We start from the raw sequence: 17,349 nt of genomic DNA on the forward strand, positions 1-17,349 counted from the left end.
TGTTAGAAGTTATTTTCTTCTGGCTGCTTTCAAGATTTTTTTCTTGCCAGGCGCGGTGGCTCACGCCTGTAATCCCAGCACTTTGGGAGGCTGAGGAGGGCGGATCACGAGGTCAGGAGATCGAGACCATCCTGGCTAACACGGTGAAACCCCGTCTCTACTAAAAATACAAAAAATTAGCCGGGCGAGGTGGCGGGCGCCTGTGGTCCCAGCTACTTGGGAGGCTGAGGCAGGAGAGTGGTGTGAACCCCGGGGGGCGGAGCCTGCAGTGAGCCGAGATCTCGCCACTGCACTCCAGCCTGGGCGACAGCGAGACTCCATCTCAAAAAAAAAAAAAAAAGATTTTTTTCTTGTGTTTTGTTTTCAGCTGTTTGATTATGAAGTATCTGGGTGAGGATCTCTTTGTGCTTATCATACTTTGGATTTGTTGAATTTCTTAGATCTGTAGGTTAATGTTTTTTCATGAAATTTGGAACGTTTTCAGCAGTTATTTCTTGTAATATTTTTACTGTTCCCTTTCTGAAGTTCCCATTATATACATGCTGGTATGCTTGATGTTGTTTACAAGTCTCCAATGCTCTGTTCTTTTTCTCTGTTCTGATTGGTTAATTTCTTTATCTGTAATTTCACAGACTGTTTCCTATATAATATCAAATCTGCTCTTCAGACCATCTGGTGAACTCATTTGAATTTTTTATTTCGGTTACTATTCAACTCTAAAATTTCCACTTGGTTCTTTTTAATAGTTTGCATTTATTTCTTTGTTGATATTCCCTATTTAGTTATATCATCGTAACTTTGAGCATGGCTTCCTGTAGTTCTTCGAATATATTTATAATAACTCCTTTGAAGTTTTTGTCTGCTAAATCCAATATCTGCTCTTACTCAGATACAACTTCTGCTGGCTGCTTATTTTTCCCGCCGAATATGGGTCATAGTTTGCTGTTTCTTTGCATGACTTATAATTTCTTTTGGAACTGGACATTTTGTGTAGTATGTTATAGTAACTTTGGATTTGGTTTTTACTCATTTTTTCCTTTGCAGGTTGTATTTATTTATTTATTAGGAACTTTCATGAACTTCAGCTGCAGAATCTGTCTCTCCCACTATGTGTGGTCACTTATGTGTCTCCCCAGCTTTTAAAACTTCTTAATTTTTAATTTTAAGCTTGGCTTTGTAGGGTTCCCACCTGCAATTCCTTAATTTAGTGCTTAGCTAATTATTGGTTGAAGGCTGTACCTAAACACCTTGAGCCAGAAAGACTTTCACCCTCTGCTGGGAGATTGTATGGAGGCTGTGAAGGGAGGATCACTTGGGCTCAGAGTTTGAAGCTAGCCTGGGCAGCATAGTGAGACCCCATTTCTCATTAAAAGAAAGAATCAACTAAGTGTAGTCTGTTTTCATGTTTGTTTCTTTTGCTTTTTATTATGTTGTCTTAGACCTAAGACCCTGTGCATGTACCCAAATTTTCTGTTAGCCAGGCGTGTGTGGAGAGCTAGGTCTCTCAGGTTTCCAGCTTCCCCCGTGCATACGCTGCCAGTCTCTCAGCCTGCATTTTGTGTGGAGCTTAGGACCTTATGGGAGTCCCCTGTACATGCGTGCAGCCTCCTAGTCAGCCAGTGTTGTGTGGAGGGCATAGGTCTCTCTTCAGGATATGTGGAAAATTTATCAAGTCTCTCTATGGCTTTGCCATTTCTAGGATCTGTCTATTAAATTTCTAGTTAGTCCTCAGGTTTCTGGCTCACCCCAACAACAGCAATCTCGGACTAAGAAATCTGCAGGCTTTTCTGTTTCCTACTGAGTGTGGGTTTTCCACTCTCTGCTCCAAGTCAAAGTCATCCCCTTTTTGCAATGAAGGTGCTGTTCCTTGATGGAACTTATACCTCAGTGGAGCTAGGGTAGGGGATGGAGGCATCTCCTGGTAAGATGCCAGGTTTCCATTGTTGTTACCAAGAAGTTCTGTAGTTTTTCATGAACATGCTCTTCTCATTGTTTTTGTTTGTTTGCTTGTTTGTTTTTGCCTTTAGTTGATTTCCATAACACAAAGATGGTTGTTTTTGACGCTTTTATCTAGTTTTATAATTGCTTTTTGGGGGTGAGATTTTGTATTCCTTCACTGGAAGTTCAACTTCAGAACTTGGATTTTAAATCCTAGTAGTATTACATTTCAAAGCTAAATGCTCTTTTCTCTAATTCATGAGTATTTGTCTGTGGAGATAGAGAATAAGTAATTTTTTAAAAGAGAGATGACAGAGGGGTGGATAAATGAGCCTCGATTCAAGTCCTAGGTTTCTACAGAGGATAGAATTTTATACCTCCTTACAGATAGATTTGTAAGCTCAAACTGAGGTTAATTGAAGGGATTAATGGCTCTTGTGGAGAGTAGACATGTGTTGTTTATTCAGAGTGAGCCAACTCTTGTGACGAAGTACCTTTCCTATAGTGTTCTTCACTTCATAACAATTTTATGAAGTAAGTATTGTAATTATGATCATTTTACAGATACGGAAGTATATTTACAATTTGGGAACTTACCTGTGCTCTGAACATTTGTATGTGGTGGGGATGGCACTTGAACCCATTTCTTCTGGTTTCTCCTTGTTCTTTATACTCTGTATAACTGCTTGCCAATCATATCATAATTACTCACAGACACTTTGATTATCGTAATGTATTTTTTTATGTAGGTAGTAGTTGAGGTTAGAATAATTAATTCTTTTCTTTCAATTGACGATCAGTCTTAACTAATTGAAGAGCCCCTATTCAGTCAGGCAGTTATTTAGCAAACTGGTAACAGTTAGAGAAAGAGATCCTGTGGCAGCTTCCTCTGCCAGCTTCCTTTTTTTCTCTTACTCCATAGATGCAGATTCTGCCCAAGAAGCCCCTGCATTGCAGAGGGACTGGAGATCTGTATGATCTGTTTATTTCGCAATTGACAGGGTAAGGGGGCCTTATGGGGGAGGTGCTTGGGTGCCCTAAATTTAGCTTTATGCAGCTGGGCTAACATTTATTTGGGGATTATTTAAACTTAGTATTTTTAAAAACTTTTGTGAATTTTGTTTGTCCTACATCAGTTAAGTGCCAGATTATCATATTAAAAAGCATTTATTATAATGGTGATTTTTTAAAAAAGGTCCTGTTGAGAACAAATCAGACAAACATGATTCATGCTTCTAAAATACCAAATCTGGGATCATTTAGAATATAAATAATATTGAATATATATAAGTAAAATTTCACAATAACATTTTTAAAAAAGGTTTTGAATGAACATCTGTTTCTATAGCTCATCATAGTTATTCTTTATTAATCTACTTTGTTTCTTTTCCATAAATCTGTCAATCTGTAGAGTGAAAAAGGGACTTGTGGATATGCCATAAACATTGTGGGTGGGTGTGGTGTCTTTTTCTGCTGCTAGAAATTAGTACTTACTTCCTTTAATTCTTTGTCTATTCTAGATGCCAATGAAATTTGAGTTGTATTTCAGACTGTCTTGTATCTGATCATTAGGATAAGTGTAAAAGTGCAGTTGATAAAACTAACGGGAGCCAAGATTAAGTTTTTAGGTCTCACTTGGCAGGTTTATAGAGCAAGTGCCAGAAATGATGGTTTTTATAATAGGATAGGATTAAAATAGGTGAGGAAGAGTTTAATGGTCTTTTATAATCACAGAAGGATTTGGCAGATGACTGTAGCCTTGATAAGTACTTGAAAAGAATTGAATTGGTGCTCTTCTGATGGGCTTGTTTTTATTTTTGAGATGTTATTATACCTGGTAGTAAAATAGCTTTGTTTACCTAAAGAGGTAGTATATATTTCTGTAGTTTAAATGGATATTTTTAGTATTCTGTATGACTCATATTTTTAATCGTACCCTTGTACCCTTTAAACATTTAATTTATGGATTTTAAGAATTCATCAATAATATTACGTATGTTATCCTTACCACTATTAATACATATTCCACTTTCTAATGCCAACACATTTGGAAAACTTTCATTTAAGCATCTTAAATGACTTTTTTTTTTTTCTGTTTTCTTTAAGCCATAAGGATGAGTTTACCATTATTCCTGTACTGGTTGGAGCTCTGAGTGAGTCAAAAGAACAGGAATTCGGAAAACTCTTCAGTAAATATCTAGCGGATCCTAGTAATCTCTTTGTGGTTTCTTCTGATTTCTGCCATTGGGGTAAGTTCTAGATTTTAACATATCATGGTAGATGTTATATACTTCTGGTTAAAGGTATCTTTTCATTCTAAGCTCTGATTTTCAGTTTTTTATCACTTTCCTTGGAAAGTTTTACTTCTGGCAGCAGTGTTTAAAAGTGAATAAAAAATCTTTTGATCCTTTAAAAAGGATCAGATTACAATAGTGGATTATGGATACATTTCCAAAGGCGACTGGTATAATTGGATTCACACTGTGAAGGCATCCTTGTTTAGACACTTATTTAGTGGGAGTTAAGATCTTTTAACCTCATTTCCAAGTAGGTGTGTATGGTAGATTCTCTGAAGTTAGTTTTGGTGGATAAATCCAATGTTCTTTAGAGTATAGAAGAGCACTGTGTGCTGTGCCAGTCCTTTTCCACATTTCCTTTTTTGTAATTAGTCTTTTTTTTTTTTCCCCCTTTGGTGCTTAGTTTTTACTCACAATTGCCATCAGTTTAAAGCTACCCTCCAAAGATTATAAAATATTGGCTATTAAGCACTGTGGTCATCATTGGTAATGTTTTATAAGGGTAAGGACTCTTGAGTGATTTTTTGATTATTGTGAGTAAGAGTAAGGACACGTCACAGTGAGTACGTTGTAAGAGAAGTGAGCTGTTTGTGGATGCCTCTTTTAGTAAACGTTGCTTCTACAGTCTTTGGATGCAGTTTGCTTTCCTTTATCCATTACTGTCCCAGAATATTTCTAAGTTTTGTTCGTTTTAGGACATCTCTTTGACCTATTAATTTATTGGTTTAAGATGCCAATATCTGTTCATTTATCAGTTATTTCTTTGATTATAAGGAAATCTAAAATGTAAGACCATAATTTTTAAGATACAACGCTAGAATAGGCAGGAGAACATCGTTAGTGAAATATAGGGAGCCATGGCATTTTATGTGTCTTACCCACTGATTGCCAGAATTGATTCAACATTTATCTGGCCTGCTTGGGCTGGTGTCTTCTCTTGCTTCTATCTCTGAATGGCCTTTTCAAAGTTGAGATCTCAGTTCAAGAGAACTATCTTTCGTAATGGTACAGATTAGTTTTTTGCATAAGGTACTTAGCCTCAACTGGAGTGATTTTACTCTCAGGGGCATTTGATAATTCCTGAAGACAGTTTTGATCACCACAACTGGGATATGGTTTGGAGGGTGGCAATACTAATGGTATCTAATGAGTAGAGTCCAGGGTAGCTGCTAAATAAACATCCTACAATGGCGCAGGATGGCTCCCACATCAGAGAATTACCAGGCCCAAAATGTCAGCAGTGCTGAGGTTGGGAAACCCAGATTTTTAGGATATGCAGGTAGTTGCACTTCCTTTCCAACCCCCCAGAGAAGCTCTCAGGGTTCTTCTTCTTTTTTTAAATCTGTTTTTAATATTCAGGGTTCTTTAATTACTGATTTTATTGGTTAGCTGGTTTGCTACCTTTGGCAGAAGTTACATTTTATGGACATAAGTATACTACTTAGATCTGAAGGCTAGGTAGATGCTTAAAAGGAGTGCCTTTCTGTGGAATTTTGAAATGTAATAAGTGACCTTGAAAACTTAAGTATCATTACTGCAAAACAGCATATTTTCCTTAATATTGTGAATTTGTGTTGGTAACAAAGCATGTCTATATGTTTTGAAAATTAAAATTCTTGAAGCAAGTGTCCCACACCTCCTTCATTTTTAAGGCTCTTATTAATCACTTGATTTACATAATTAGTTCCCTTGATATTATTTTTTAGAACCTGGGCTTTCTCTCTAGGTTGGCAACCTGTGCAACTGTAACATAAATTCACATAAAACGTCAGTAAACATTTCAATATTGCTCTTTCCTGTGGAATCATCCTTTTTACCTCATTAATAAAGAATTCTAAAGTAACCAAAGCCTAGTCCACTGCTATATGTAACTACAATGGCTGAGAGAGAAACATAAATTTGTTTTACCTTCTACCTAGATTCTTAGAAAATTATTGAGGTTGTTTTGTCTCCTGATTTCTTGGAAATTTTGGTATCTAAATTGTAAGATAGGATTTCCAGGTGATAGTTACAAAAAAGAGCTCAAAAATTTTAAAGACTCATAGATAATAGTTATAAGAATTATCCAGAGACTAAAACATTTTTTAGATTTATGTTTGGTGTTTAAGTAGTAGAACTTTTCAAGTGTTCATTTTTTAGTATCATCATCATTAATAATACTCATTAAATGTTTTCTTTGTACTTATGGAAAGCACTGTGCTACTACTTATTGAAAAATATGTTGGGGTTCTGGGGATAAGTGAAAGGTGTAACATAGATAATATTCCAAAATTGATAGTCTTTTCACTACCACAGTAATTCTTGTAAAGTGAGATACATTTTCTCTTTTGCATGCTTACTGAAGTATTATGAATTATTGACCAGTTATGGGTTAAGCTATCTAAAGAATTAAGTTTCATGTTTCTCACATTCATATTGTAGTGGCGATGGGTATCTTTCCTAAATTAGTAAGTGTGCCATATTATCATCTCAAAAATTCAGCTTTTTCTCATGAAGATAATACCTAATGGTTTTTCTTTCTTTTTAAAGAGATACTATACAGCTTGATTTTTATTATATAGAAGCAATCATAACACTGACTTCTAAATTTCACAGGAGGGATTCAGTTCCTCATGCATGCAGAGGTCTTAAATGGTTCATTGAGTTTCCTCTTAACACACTATAAATAACTGAATTTTTTTGGGGAAAAAAATTATTGCAGTACACTTGAAAAATTACTCAGCTACACACAGTGGAAGTTTCTTTGTTTTGATTATTAGATTACTGGCAGTGACTACACTGTTCATTTCTAGTCATTGGTTCTCTCTATATTGTGCCTACGTTTTGCAGAAAGTGAAGTGAAAACCTTGGTGATAGAGACATTTCAGATTTTTATCTGTAAATTGGAAAGATTTTTCTTGTTGACCTTATTTGTTAGCCAATGTTCTTTATAAACATGATTTATTTTCTTAAATTTATTTTACTTTAAAGATGTTCATCTTTCAGATGCCTTGTAGCTTTCATTTAGACTTGAAAAGAGACATTAGAGAAATAAAGGTAGACATACTGAAGTACTCTCAAGTTTTCTTTCTAGTTGAGTTAAGCCAAGGGAGAGACAGGAACCTAGATTCCATTATCCCCCTTCTTTCAATCCCCTCATTTGAGTTCCCCAAAAAGAAACCCTGCATTTCAGTTCCTGCCTTTTATTGCATCACCAGTCTTGTACATATAGAAATGCCAGATTATATTTCTCAGGCAACACTTAAAATAGTTTCACCTCATTTCATCCTTTCTGTTACTAGCAGGAAGTAGATTAAGTGAAAAGACATTTGCCACTAGTCTGTGTGCTTTACCATGGTTAAATAAATTGTTCCAATACTTTTTGTGCTTATTAAGTTCTATATCCTATAGGATGGCTCCGTATGAGAGAATTTTGTCTGGACCTATTTTAATTTTTTCAGTTAGTAGAATTTTCATTCTGTTTTCTCAAGTTTCAGTTTTGGCCTTCTTCATATATGTGATTGATATTTGTGTTTTCCTGACCTTCCTGAAATTTATATTTCTAAATTTAGATTGTTGGCAGCTTTCATTAACATAATTTTCACTTCTAAGAAGTTTCTAAATGAAATTGGATTTAGTGAAAATAGATTTTTCAAAAGTGGAGTTATGAACCGGGTATGGTAGTTTGTGCCTATAGTCCTAGCTATGTGGGAGGCTGAGGCAGGAGGATTACTTGAATCTAGCCTGGAGAACAAGTGAGACCTCATCTCTAACAAAAAAAAACAAAAAGTAAAAGTGGACTTCATGCTTTATTTGATTTGCCTTTTATGGTGGTTTTACAAATCAGTTTAGATAAGTTTACTAGGTGAATATTTATGACATATGTTTTTTTAAATATGAGAAGTTTACTGTAGTCTTTTCAGCAATTTTGAATTTTTATGCATACATTTATATTTGTTTTGGTTTACATAACTAGCTTTTTATAAATACGTACCACTTATTAAAAGTGGCATTCCCCTAAATATTTATGAAATTGATAACATTCAGATTTCTTCTTTACCGTATATTAATGTGATTATTCATGCATACTCTTCCTTTCTGTTAGTCTCTTGGGTATAAGGCTGTTGCTTTTTTCTAAATAGTTAAATTGGTTTGAGTGTAAGTTAGCTAATTCTTAAAATATACCTTAACCAAGCCATCATATTTGTCTTCTCAAATATTTGTACATGCAGATTTTACATATTTAGTTTTTGACTTTTTGCAGATTTGAGATAAGGCTAATACTTATACATTAGCACTTAGATTGAAAGCATGATAGTATTTAGCTTTTAAAAGAGATTACCTTATTTGATGCTACTTACATAATATTTCCTTTATGAAATACATTTTTTCTTTGGTAGTGATTTCAATTATGAATATCCCCAGGTTGGGTCCTTAGTATAGAATGGCCTAATAATTTATCTCACAAGGTTGTTGTGAGGTTTAACTTAAATATTTGAAAGTGGTTTAACATATAAACAATGTGATTAAGTAAATGTGTGACAGTATAATTTTTATTTTATGTATCTGAAAATCTATCTTATTGACTGATCTTTTGGGGGCTTTATAGATCAACTTTCCAAGGTCATTATTTATTTTTGCTGTTCAGTGCATAGCTTAATGTTGAGGTATTTACTATTCTTTTACCTTTTGTTTTAAGGTACTTAAAAAGTAGCATTGGTTCTTGTACCATTCATTGTTATGTTTGTCCTCATTAGTTGATTGTTGTGTGTTAAACAGACATCCCTGGAGCTTATTCTCCACACTCTGTGAATCCACTCATTAATCACCAGTCACCTTTGGAGATGGGAAAATTACTTACCTGTATTTCTTTTTCTCAGAAAGCGTGCTCTGGAATGGATTCACAAATGAGCTACCCTCCTTCCCTCAAAGAGTAAGGTTTCTGCTTTACAGGATTTTTTTCTTGGGTTATTTTTCCTCTCATCTTTTGAATTTGAAAAGAACTGAGGGAAGGCACCTGAAGAAACTACTGACATACTCACTAGGGGAGTTCCAAAGCTTGTGCTGCCCCTAGGGGCAGTGTCAATGGCTCTTAAAGCTAGAAAGCTCATACTTGGAGTTGAAACAGGGGCTCAAAGAATCCATTTTCCCAGTGTACCTTCTGAAAGGATAAGTTTCAGGTAAGTAATTTTCTCTTACTATGTGATACGCTTTATTCATACATTATAAAGTACAAAAGTCCAGTTCTCCAGGTACATGGGCAATTGTATTTGTTTATAGTTTAGATTCATAACCTTTACTGAATGTCAGAAACACAAAAACTTATAAAAATAAAATAAATTTGCTCATGAGATACATATAATTTATTTTAAGTCAATAATACATTTTTAGTTAAAGGTGTATTTATGATCAGTTTATTGTACTTGTGCTATAATTTTCTTTATTATTAAATAAAATTTTGAGACACTTTTAAAATAATAAAACCCAAAAAGTGGTATTTTAAACTCAGTTTCTAAATGATGATTGACTAAAGTTGTGTGTGTGTATGCAGACATACGTAAATACACACATACATATAGGCTATGATGATGGCAACTATTTACTTCAAATTAGATGCCTTCTGTATGTATATTGACCAGAATACATTGCTCAAGTGATTTTTAAATATTTGTGTAATTTTAAAAAATTACCATGAGATGATTTGAGCTGTTGCAACTAAAATATTTATTCAGTGTAGTAGCTATATGTAGTGTGGATTTAACTACTTAATCGAAACATTCTTTAGAGTCCTTCAAATATTTATAGTCAGTTTTTCAGTTACTAAATATGAGGTGGCTACTAAAGAGTAACAAAAAGTAGATAGCATTTACTCCCATTGGTTCGCTGTGCATTTTTGCATTCTCATTAAATCCCATGCCGATCCAGTGTTTTAAAGTATTTCAAACATTTCCTCTTTTTTTCCTTCAGAAGCAGTTTTTAAAAAGTGAAAGTTACATAGAAAATGGTCCATATGAACAAGATAGCAATTTAAAGTATAGACTTTTCACTTACTGTTAAGTCTGGGTTGACCAACTTCAGCCATTTGGAACAGCAACTCTTTACTGGGAATTAAGCAGAAAAGACTTTTGAGTAGCAAACGACTATCATGAAGTATATGCATTTTTCTCTGAACCTGGGAGTAGCAGTAGATTATGTCCCAGTTTCAGGGCTTACTGATAGTAGCCAAAACTAATAGCTATTTCCAGAAGCAGGGAAAAGAGAATGTATTAGTGTAAACCTAAAGCAGTTCAGGTTCAAAGAATTGAGGTGTATACTACCTTGATTTCCTCCAAGAATATTGTTCTTACTATAGTGAGAGTGAGTCAGAATATTCTTGTCTAAGGTGTTCATTTGTTTCAGAAAGATTTTGGACAGCTTTGTCAAAATAACTTTGAAATAGAAGTAAAAATTTAGTATCAAATGAATTGAATCGATAAATTATTATAACTGCACTTTAGATTTGGCACTGAGCAGCCTTCTCACAGCCACCTGGCAATGAGAGAAATAGTGTCAGGCTGGGTGTGGTGGCTCACGCCTGTAATCCCAGCACTTTGGGAGGCCAAGGCAGGTGGATCACTTTAGGTCAGGAGTTTGAGACCAGCCTGGCCAACATGGTGAAACCCCATCTTTACTAAAGATACAAAAAGTAGCTGGATGTGGTGGCACATGCCTGTAGTCCCAGCTACTCGGGAGGTTGAGGCAGGAGAATCACTTGAACCCGGGAGGCAGAGGTTGCAGTGAGCTGAGATTGCACCACTGCACTCTAGCCTGGGCAACAGGGTGAGACTCCATCTTAAAAAAAAGAAAAAAAGAAAAATAGTGTCAGTTATATAGTTATTAGATAATTCTCATTGTTAGTTATGTATGAAGTATTAATATATACATTCTTTACAGAAAAATAAAGCTATACCTTACTCTAAATTTTAAAAGAAATGTTTAATGAATTATCAATATAGAGGCATTGAACAATAAATTATCATTGTTTTAAGAATTTTTTTTTTTAGTTCAAAGACTATAGTTGATCTCATAGCTAAGGTAACATGCAGTAATCTTTATTGTTTTATTCAGGAAGCAGATATTATTTCAGACCCTGTTGCCCAATTCTAGGATATCATCAGTTAAGTTATAAGATGCAACATTGAGTGAATAATGGCTCTTGGGAGAGAATAAGGACTGCTACATTGAGTAATTATGTTACTGTATACGAAAAGTTAAAATGTGAACATTAAGGAAATATGACATATTTTAGAAAGGTGACCATCAAAGGTGATCAGTATCAACAAATGAATGAAGTGTTTCAGTTCTATGATGTGTGGTTTTTCAGAAAAGGACATCAAAGAGGGTTTTATAATTTTGCACTGCCCATCATTTACATAATTTTTTTAGTAAGATGCACAGAAAACTTAAAAATCTTAATTATCTAGCCGAAGAGTTCCATGTCTTCAGGTGTGAGGGTGGTAACTGGATATATCAATATTGCTCTAAACATGAAGCATAAGACACATGATGTGTGTACATGATTTGTGTGGTCTAATTCCTTTAGAAATGCATTTTGGTCAATCTTTAACATTAAGGAAATACAAAAGTAATGAGCTCTTAGAAAAAAGGCACTGCTAAAAGATTTAGGTGTATCTGAAATACGTTGCAGTCAGTTGAGTAACACTCCCCATAATTAGTTAAGAAAATTTTTAACTTGATTTTCATGTAACTAGTAGGAAACAGAATTTATTTTCTGAGACTTTTGTTTTCTGTTTTCTCTTTAAGCTTCTTTCATTTTACCCTCTCTGTTCTTTGGAGAATAGCCAAAACATTGAATGTTCTATGCTTATAATCTTATTGAGATTTTATGTCAGGGTAGGAATATTTATTATATTTATATTATATTTACCCTTTTGTGTATTCTGTTCACATTGCATAAGGCACTTGTATTGATCCTTTTCCAAGTTGTGCAAAAATGAGATAATTTTTTAAAAATTTACTTCATAAAAGTCACACAAGTCACAGTATTTGCGACCTCATGGTTTTTTTTTTTCCCCCGTAATAGAGATCAAAACTTTGTACAGCAAAAGCTAAGGCTTTTAGTGATTTGTTATACCAAGATAGTTTTCTTAAACCAAATATTCTTAAGTAATATTCTTTGGGTTTACTTTCCAATATAGACTGATAAAATGTTTAACAATGCTTCTAACTTTTAAGCTATTTTGTTTCCTTAATCTTGTATTTCTGGTGATTTTAAGGTTTCTACAATTTGAAACAGTTCTTAACATCATAAAACATTGGTGATATCATTTCTTCATTACCTTCCCAAATATGCCTTTTATTTTTATGTACAAGGGCTCTTGGGAATGATTCTCTCAGAGGCTTAAGCTGTGCTTTGCCTTTCATGAGAACTGAAATTATTTGGTAAGCGCTTGCTTTCTTTTTAGCTTCTAATTTTTCCCTATTTTATTTTGTACATGATATTTGTTTCAAGGTCAAAGGTTCCGTTACAGTTACTATGATGAATCCCAGGGGGAGATTTATAGATCCATTGAACATCTAGATAAAATGGTAAGTCTTTCAGGTGTGGGATTTTAATGCTCTAAGGCTTTTTCTTTAATTTCAGATTAGTAATTCAAGACTTAACATGTTGAAATAATATATTTTTTCCCTATCTTGAAATGTACAAAATGCAATGTGTCATCATATAAATACCGACTATAAGAATAATCCCTATTCTAGTAGGAATTTCCGTCATCATAATTTTGTTTGATTAATGAGAATATTTAAGAATAATATATACGGATTTAAAATACTTTTTAGAGAAGTACTTTAGCTTTAGGGACAGTAAGATACTAATACCATTATTTACTGTTAAGCAGTAATAACCATAGCAGATGATGGGATACCTTGACTCTAATTCCTGTTTATTTCACGACTACCTGAAATATTTTTTTTGAGTCCTTCTTTTGACTCCTTCTGAACAGCATTGTTGTTTTTTAAAATTTATTAAATAACTTAGTATATTTTTAGTTTTGATAGCAGACCAAATTATTGTTCTTAAGTGATGATGAAGATTTTATGAATTAGCTAATAAAAATCTGTATTCTGTTGGAGGAATTATATGTAAACTTGAAGTAAATAACCTGAAAATTTTAGACTGAAACTCTTTATTTTTTAAATTATTGCCCCTTTACCTCTGGAAATAAAAGACATCATAGCCTTATGATGACAGTATACAGGAATTCCAGTATACACAAAATGTAGCTAACTTGAATCTTGTCTGCTATGCTGAAGGGATTTATACATATATTTTATTTTAAAATTTAAAATTTCAGGCATGTTTGTTTTGTTTTGTTAATTTATTTTTATTATTTCCTTGGACCAGCAGTTTGACCTGACAGAGGCATGTTTATTTTGGAACTACTTTTTTTTCCTTCAAATTTTTAGAAGCTCTCAAAATCTAAAATTCAATGGAATTAATATTTTAAACATAATAAACTCACATCATTGATATATTTCTGTAAAATATCCTGTAAATCAGATTGTTATATATCTAATTTCATTTTTGTTTTGATTTGCATTTGCCATTGATCTTAAGCATGCATATTAAGACATTTCTTTTTTCCTTTTTTTAAGAGACAGGGATTCGTTCCATTACTGAGGCTGGAGTGCAGTGGCACATCATAGCTCCCTGCAACCTGGAATTCCTGGGCTTAAGCAATCTCCTGCCTTAGCCTCCTGAGTAGCTGGGACTATAGGCACATGCCACCATACCCAACTAGTATTTATTTATTTATTTATTTAGAGACAAGGTCTCACTCTGTGGCCCAGGCTGGCGTGCAGTGGTGTGATCTTGGCTTACTGTAGCCTCTACTTCCCGGGCTCAAGCAATTCTCCCACCTCAGCCTCCCGAGTAGCTGGGACACAGGCGCCTACCACCAAGCCCATCTAATTTTTGTAGTTTTTGTAAAGACAGGGTTTCACCATGTTGCCCAGGCTGGTCTCAGACTCCTGAGCAGAAGTGATCTGCCAGCCTCAGCCTCTCAAAAGTCCTGGGATTACAGGCATGTGACACCGCACCCAGCTTTTTTCTTTTCTTTTCTTTTTTTGTAGAGACAAGGTCTTGCTTTATTGCCCAGGCTAGTTTTGAACACTTGGCTTCAAGCAACCCTCCTGCCTCCCAGAGTGCTGGGATTACAGGTGTGAGCCGCCGCACTTGGCACATATTAAGACTTGAACTTTATGGCCTGGAGCCTTCAGGTATCTATTAAAAAGAGCTATAGAAAAAGCATAAGAAAACAAAATTATTTTTACAGATGCAAATAATTTGTTTTTTTCTCTTCATTTGTCCTTTTTCTTTTTTTTACAAATTCTTAGTGTATTGTCTTGTTTTTGGGCCGTTTGGATTTTTCTTTTTTTCCTTTTTCTGTTTTTTTTTTGTTTTTTTTTTTTAAGACAGGCTCTCACTCTATCACCTAGGCTGGAGTGTAGTAGCACCATCATGGCTCACTGCTGCCTCAACCTCCCAGGCTCAGGCAGTCCTCCTACCTCAGTCTCCTGAGTGGCCGGGAGCACAGATGCATACCACCACACCTGGCTAATTTTTTTTTGTAGTTTTTTGTAGAGACGAGGTTTCGCCATGTTGCCCAGACTGGTCTGGAACTCCTGAGATCAGGTGATCCACCCTCCTTGGCCTCCCAAAGTGATGAGGTTACAGGCATGAGCCACTGCACCTGGCCTGGATTTTTCTTAAAAGGAATTTCAATTCGTTGTTCTAAACACAGAATTTTAAAATATAATTATATTCTTACCTAGCTAAGGAGTACAGTAGATATTGATCCTACTGTCTTTTTTTCTTGAAGTGCTATGGTAGTCATAATATTTTTTCTTTTCCTTCTTTTCTTTTTTTTTTTTTTTTTTGGTGAGACAGTGTCTCCCTCTGTCACCCAGGCTGGAGTGCAGTGGCACAATCACAGTTCACTGCAGCCTCAGCCTGCTGGGCTTAAACAGTCCTCCCACTTCAGCCACCCAAGTAGCTGGGACTATAGACATTTACCACCACGCCCGGCTAATTATTTTTATTTTTATTTTTTAGAGATGGGGTTTCGCCATGTTGTCTAAGCTGATGATACTTATTTTAAGTTTTTAAATAACACAAATAATTTTAGGATTTACTCATAAGTAGTATTAAATGTAGCAGAAGAGCTCTAACTTGCTCTCTATGACCACTGACAGATTATTTTAATACTCTAGTTTTCATTTCCTTATCTGGAAGAAGATAGACTTGGTCTAAATGGTCTCTAAATTGTCTTTAAATTCTGTCAGCTTATAAGTCTTCAGTTTGTTCAAATCAACTCTACCAATGTGTTAAGCCTTATGCATATGTTTTAGTACAAGATTATTTGGTTTAAAGTAGATCAAATATTTTAGTAAGGAATCTGGATTTGAATGTATAAATAGAATATATCATGTAGTATATTTTATTAAAGCCAAATGTAATGAATGTAAAGTTGGTTACTTAGTGTGTTTATCATGTTTAAACTTACCTTAGTTGCTACTTTAAATCCAATTATTGTCCAATACTTTTACCTTTAGAATTTTATTTGGATTTTAATGTATTACCTTCTCTTTGGCTTCCTGATGTTTTCATTTCAGTTGATTAACTCTCCTTTGACTTCTAGTCTTTTTATTCTGAGGTTTAGTTCTCAGTTGCCTCAGAAAACTTTTTCTGGCTTTTTCCATATAGCAAATGATTAATGATTGTCAAAGCAAATGGTTAATGGGTATCTGCTATATGTCCGGTACTCTGTACAATATTGAGGACATAAAGAAGAGAAAACATAGTCCGTGACTTAATGGAGTCCAGTGGTTGAACATACTTACAAAGAAGCCATTACAATATAGAGAGCTGAGAGACATTTAGGAGGTAGAATGAAAAGGACTTTAGGGATTAATTAGGTGTGTCATGTTAAGGGAGTGGTGGGATGTGGGATGATTTCTGGCTTCCATGTGTACATAGATGCTGATACTCACTAATACAGGGAATATAAGAGGGACAGATTTAAGGAAAAAGTTGAGTTCAGTCTTATACATAGCTTTTGTGTTATGTTTAGAACTGCACTTTTTGATACTGTAGCCACCAGTCACATGTATTTATTGAGTATTTGAAGTGTGGTTATACAACTTGAAATATACTGTAAGTGTAAAATATACACTGGATTTTGAACATGTAGTATGAAGAGAACAAAAATATCTCAGAAATCTATCTTGATTATATTATAAAATGATACTGCCAGATTGTGTTTAATAAAATATCTTAAAATTAATTTTACCTGTTTATTTTTAAAATATGGCTATAATAAATTTTAAAATTACATATATTGCCTGCATTATATTTTTATTGGACAGTACTGGTTTAGAACATGAAGGTAGGTCTGGATGGAGATAAACATTTTGAAATTATTGGTGTATGAGGAGCGGATGGGAAGAAAGGATGTTAATGCCATTGTTTAGAGAGTCAATCTCCAGAGAGAGTATAAGGAGTAGGAACAAAGGGGGAGTTAGATCAGATGGACATACCAGCAGTAAGTGGAAGAGGAGATAAAGCAGAGCCAGTAGAGTTCTGCTTAGAGAGAACTGAGAATGAGCAATATCACAGAGAGGATGAGCTTTATTTAGCAAAGAGGGAGGAAGAGTATCAAATGCTGCACAGAGGTGAATTAAGAACCTTGCAAGAGCAGTTTCAGTGGAATCAGGTTAGAATCTAAATTGGAATGAAGAGGCAAAAACCAAATGTGAAAAATTATTCTCTACTAGTTTGAGTATGACAGAAAGGAGCAATGTTTAAATGTTAACTGATTTGGTAGATGACGAGGTCCAGGGAAACACAGTCACAGGAGGAGTTTTTAAAGATGGAAACTATGAGATTACTTCAGAATTTCCAGTAACATTAATCCCTAATTTGAGGTATTGGAGAGATTTGACTTAAGATTATATCAGCTATATGATTCTCGTTTCTCCTCGGTTTAACCTTTCTTGTGTTACATTTTATTCATTTAGGAAAGAATCTCTAAGGAGGAATGGCTGTATATATGTGAAATATAAATTATTAATG

The 17,349-nt window shown here is 34.5% G+C and overlaps 1 protein-coding gene across 7 annotated transcripts in view; it reads left to right on the forward strand.

The window, feature by feature from the left end:
• MEMO1 (mediator of cell motility 1) overlaps positions 1-17,349 on the forward strand; it is a 144,085-nt gene that overhangs the window by 115,453 nt on the left and 11,283 nt on the right. For 5 of the 7 annotated variants that reach the window (XM_063595012.1, XM_055108092.2, XM_055108091.2 and 2 more), the window contains 2 exons: positions 4,045-4,187; positions 12,727-12,803. In XM_063595012.1, the coding sequence (XP_063451082.1) occupies positions 4,045-4,187; positions 12,727-12,803 (220 nt within the window). The remainder of the gene's footprint in view (positions 1-4,044; positions 4,188-12,726; positions 12,804-17,349) is intronic. The other 2 variants (XM_063595013.1, XM_055108090.2) reach the window with 1 other exon arrangement.

This window comes from Pan paniscus, chromosome 12, assembly GCF_029289425.2.
Source record: "Pan paniscus chromosome 12, NHGRI_mPanPan1-v2.0_pri, whole genome shotgun sequence".
Lineage (NCBI taxonomy): Eukaryota > Metazoa > Chordata > Mammalia > Primates > Hominidae > Pan > Pan paniscus.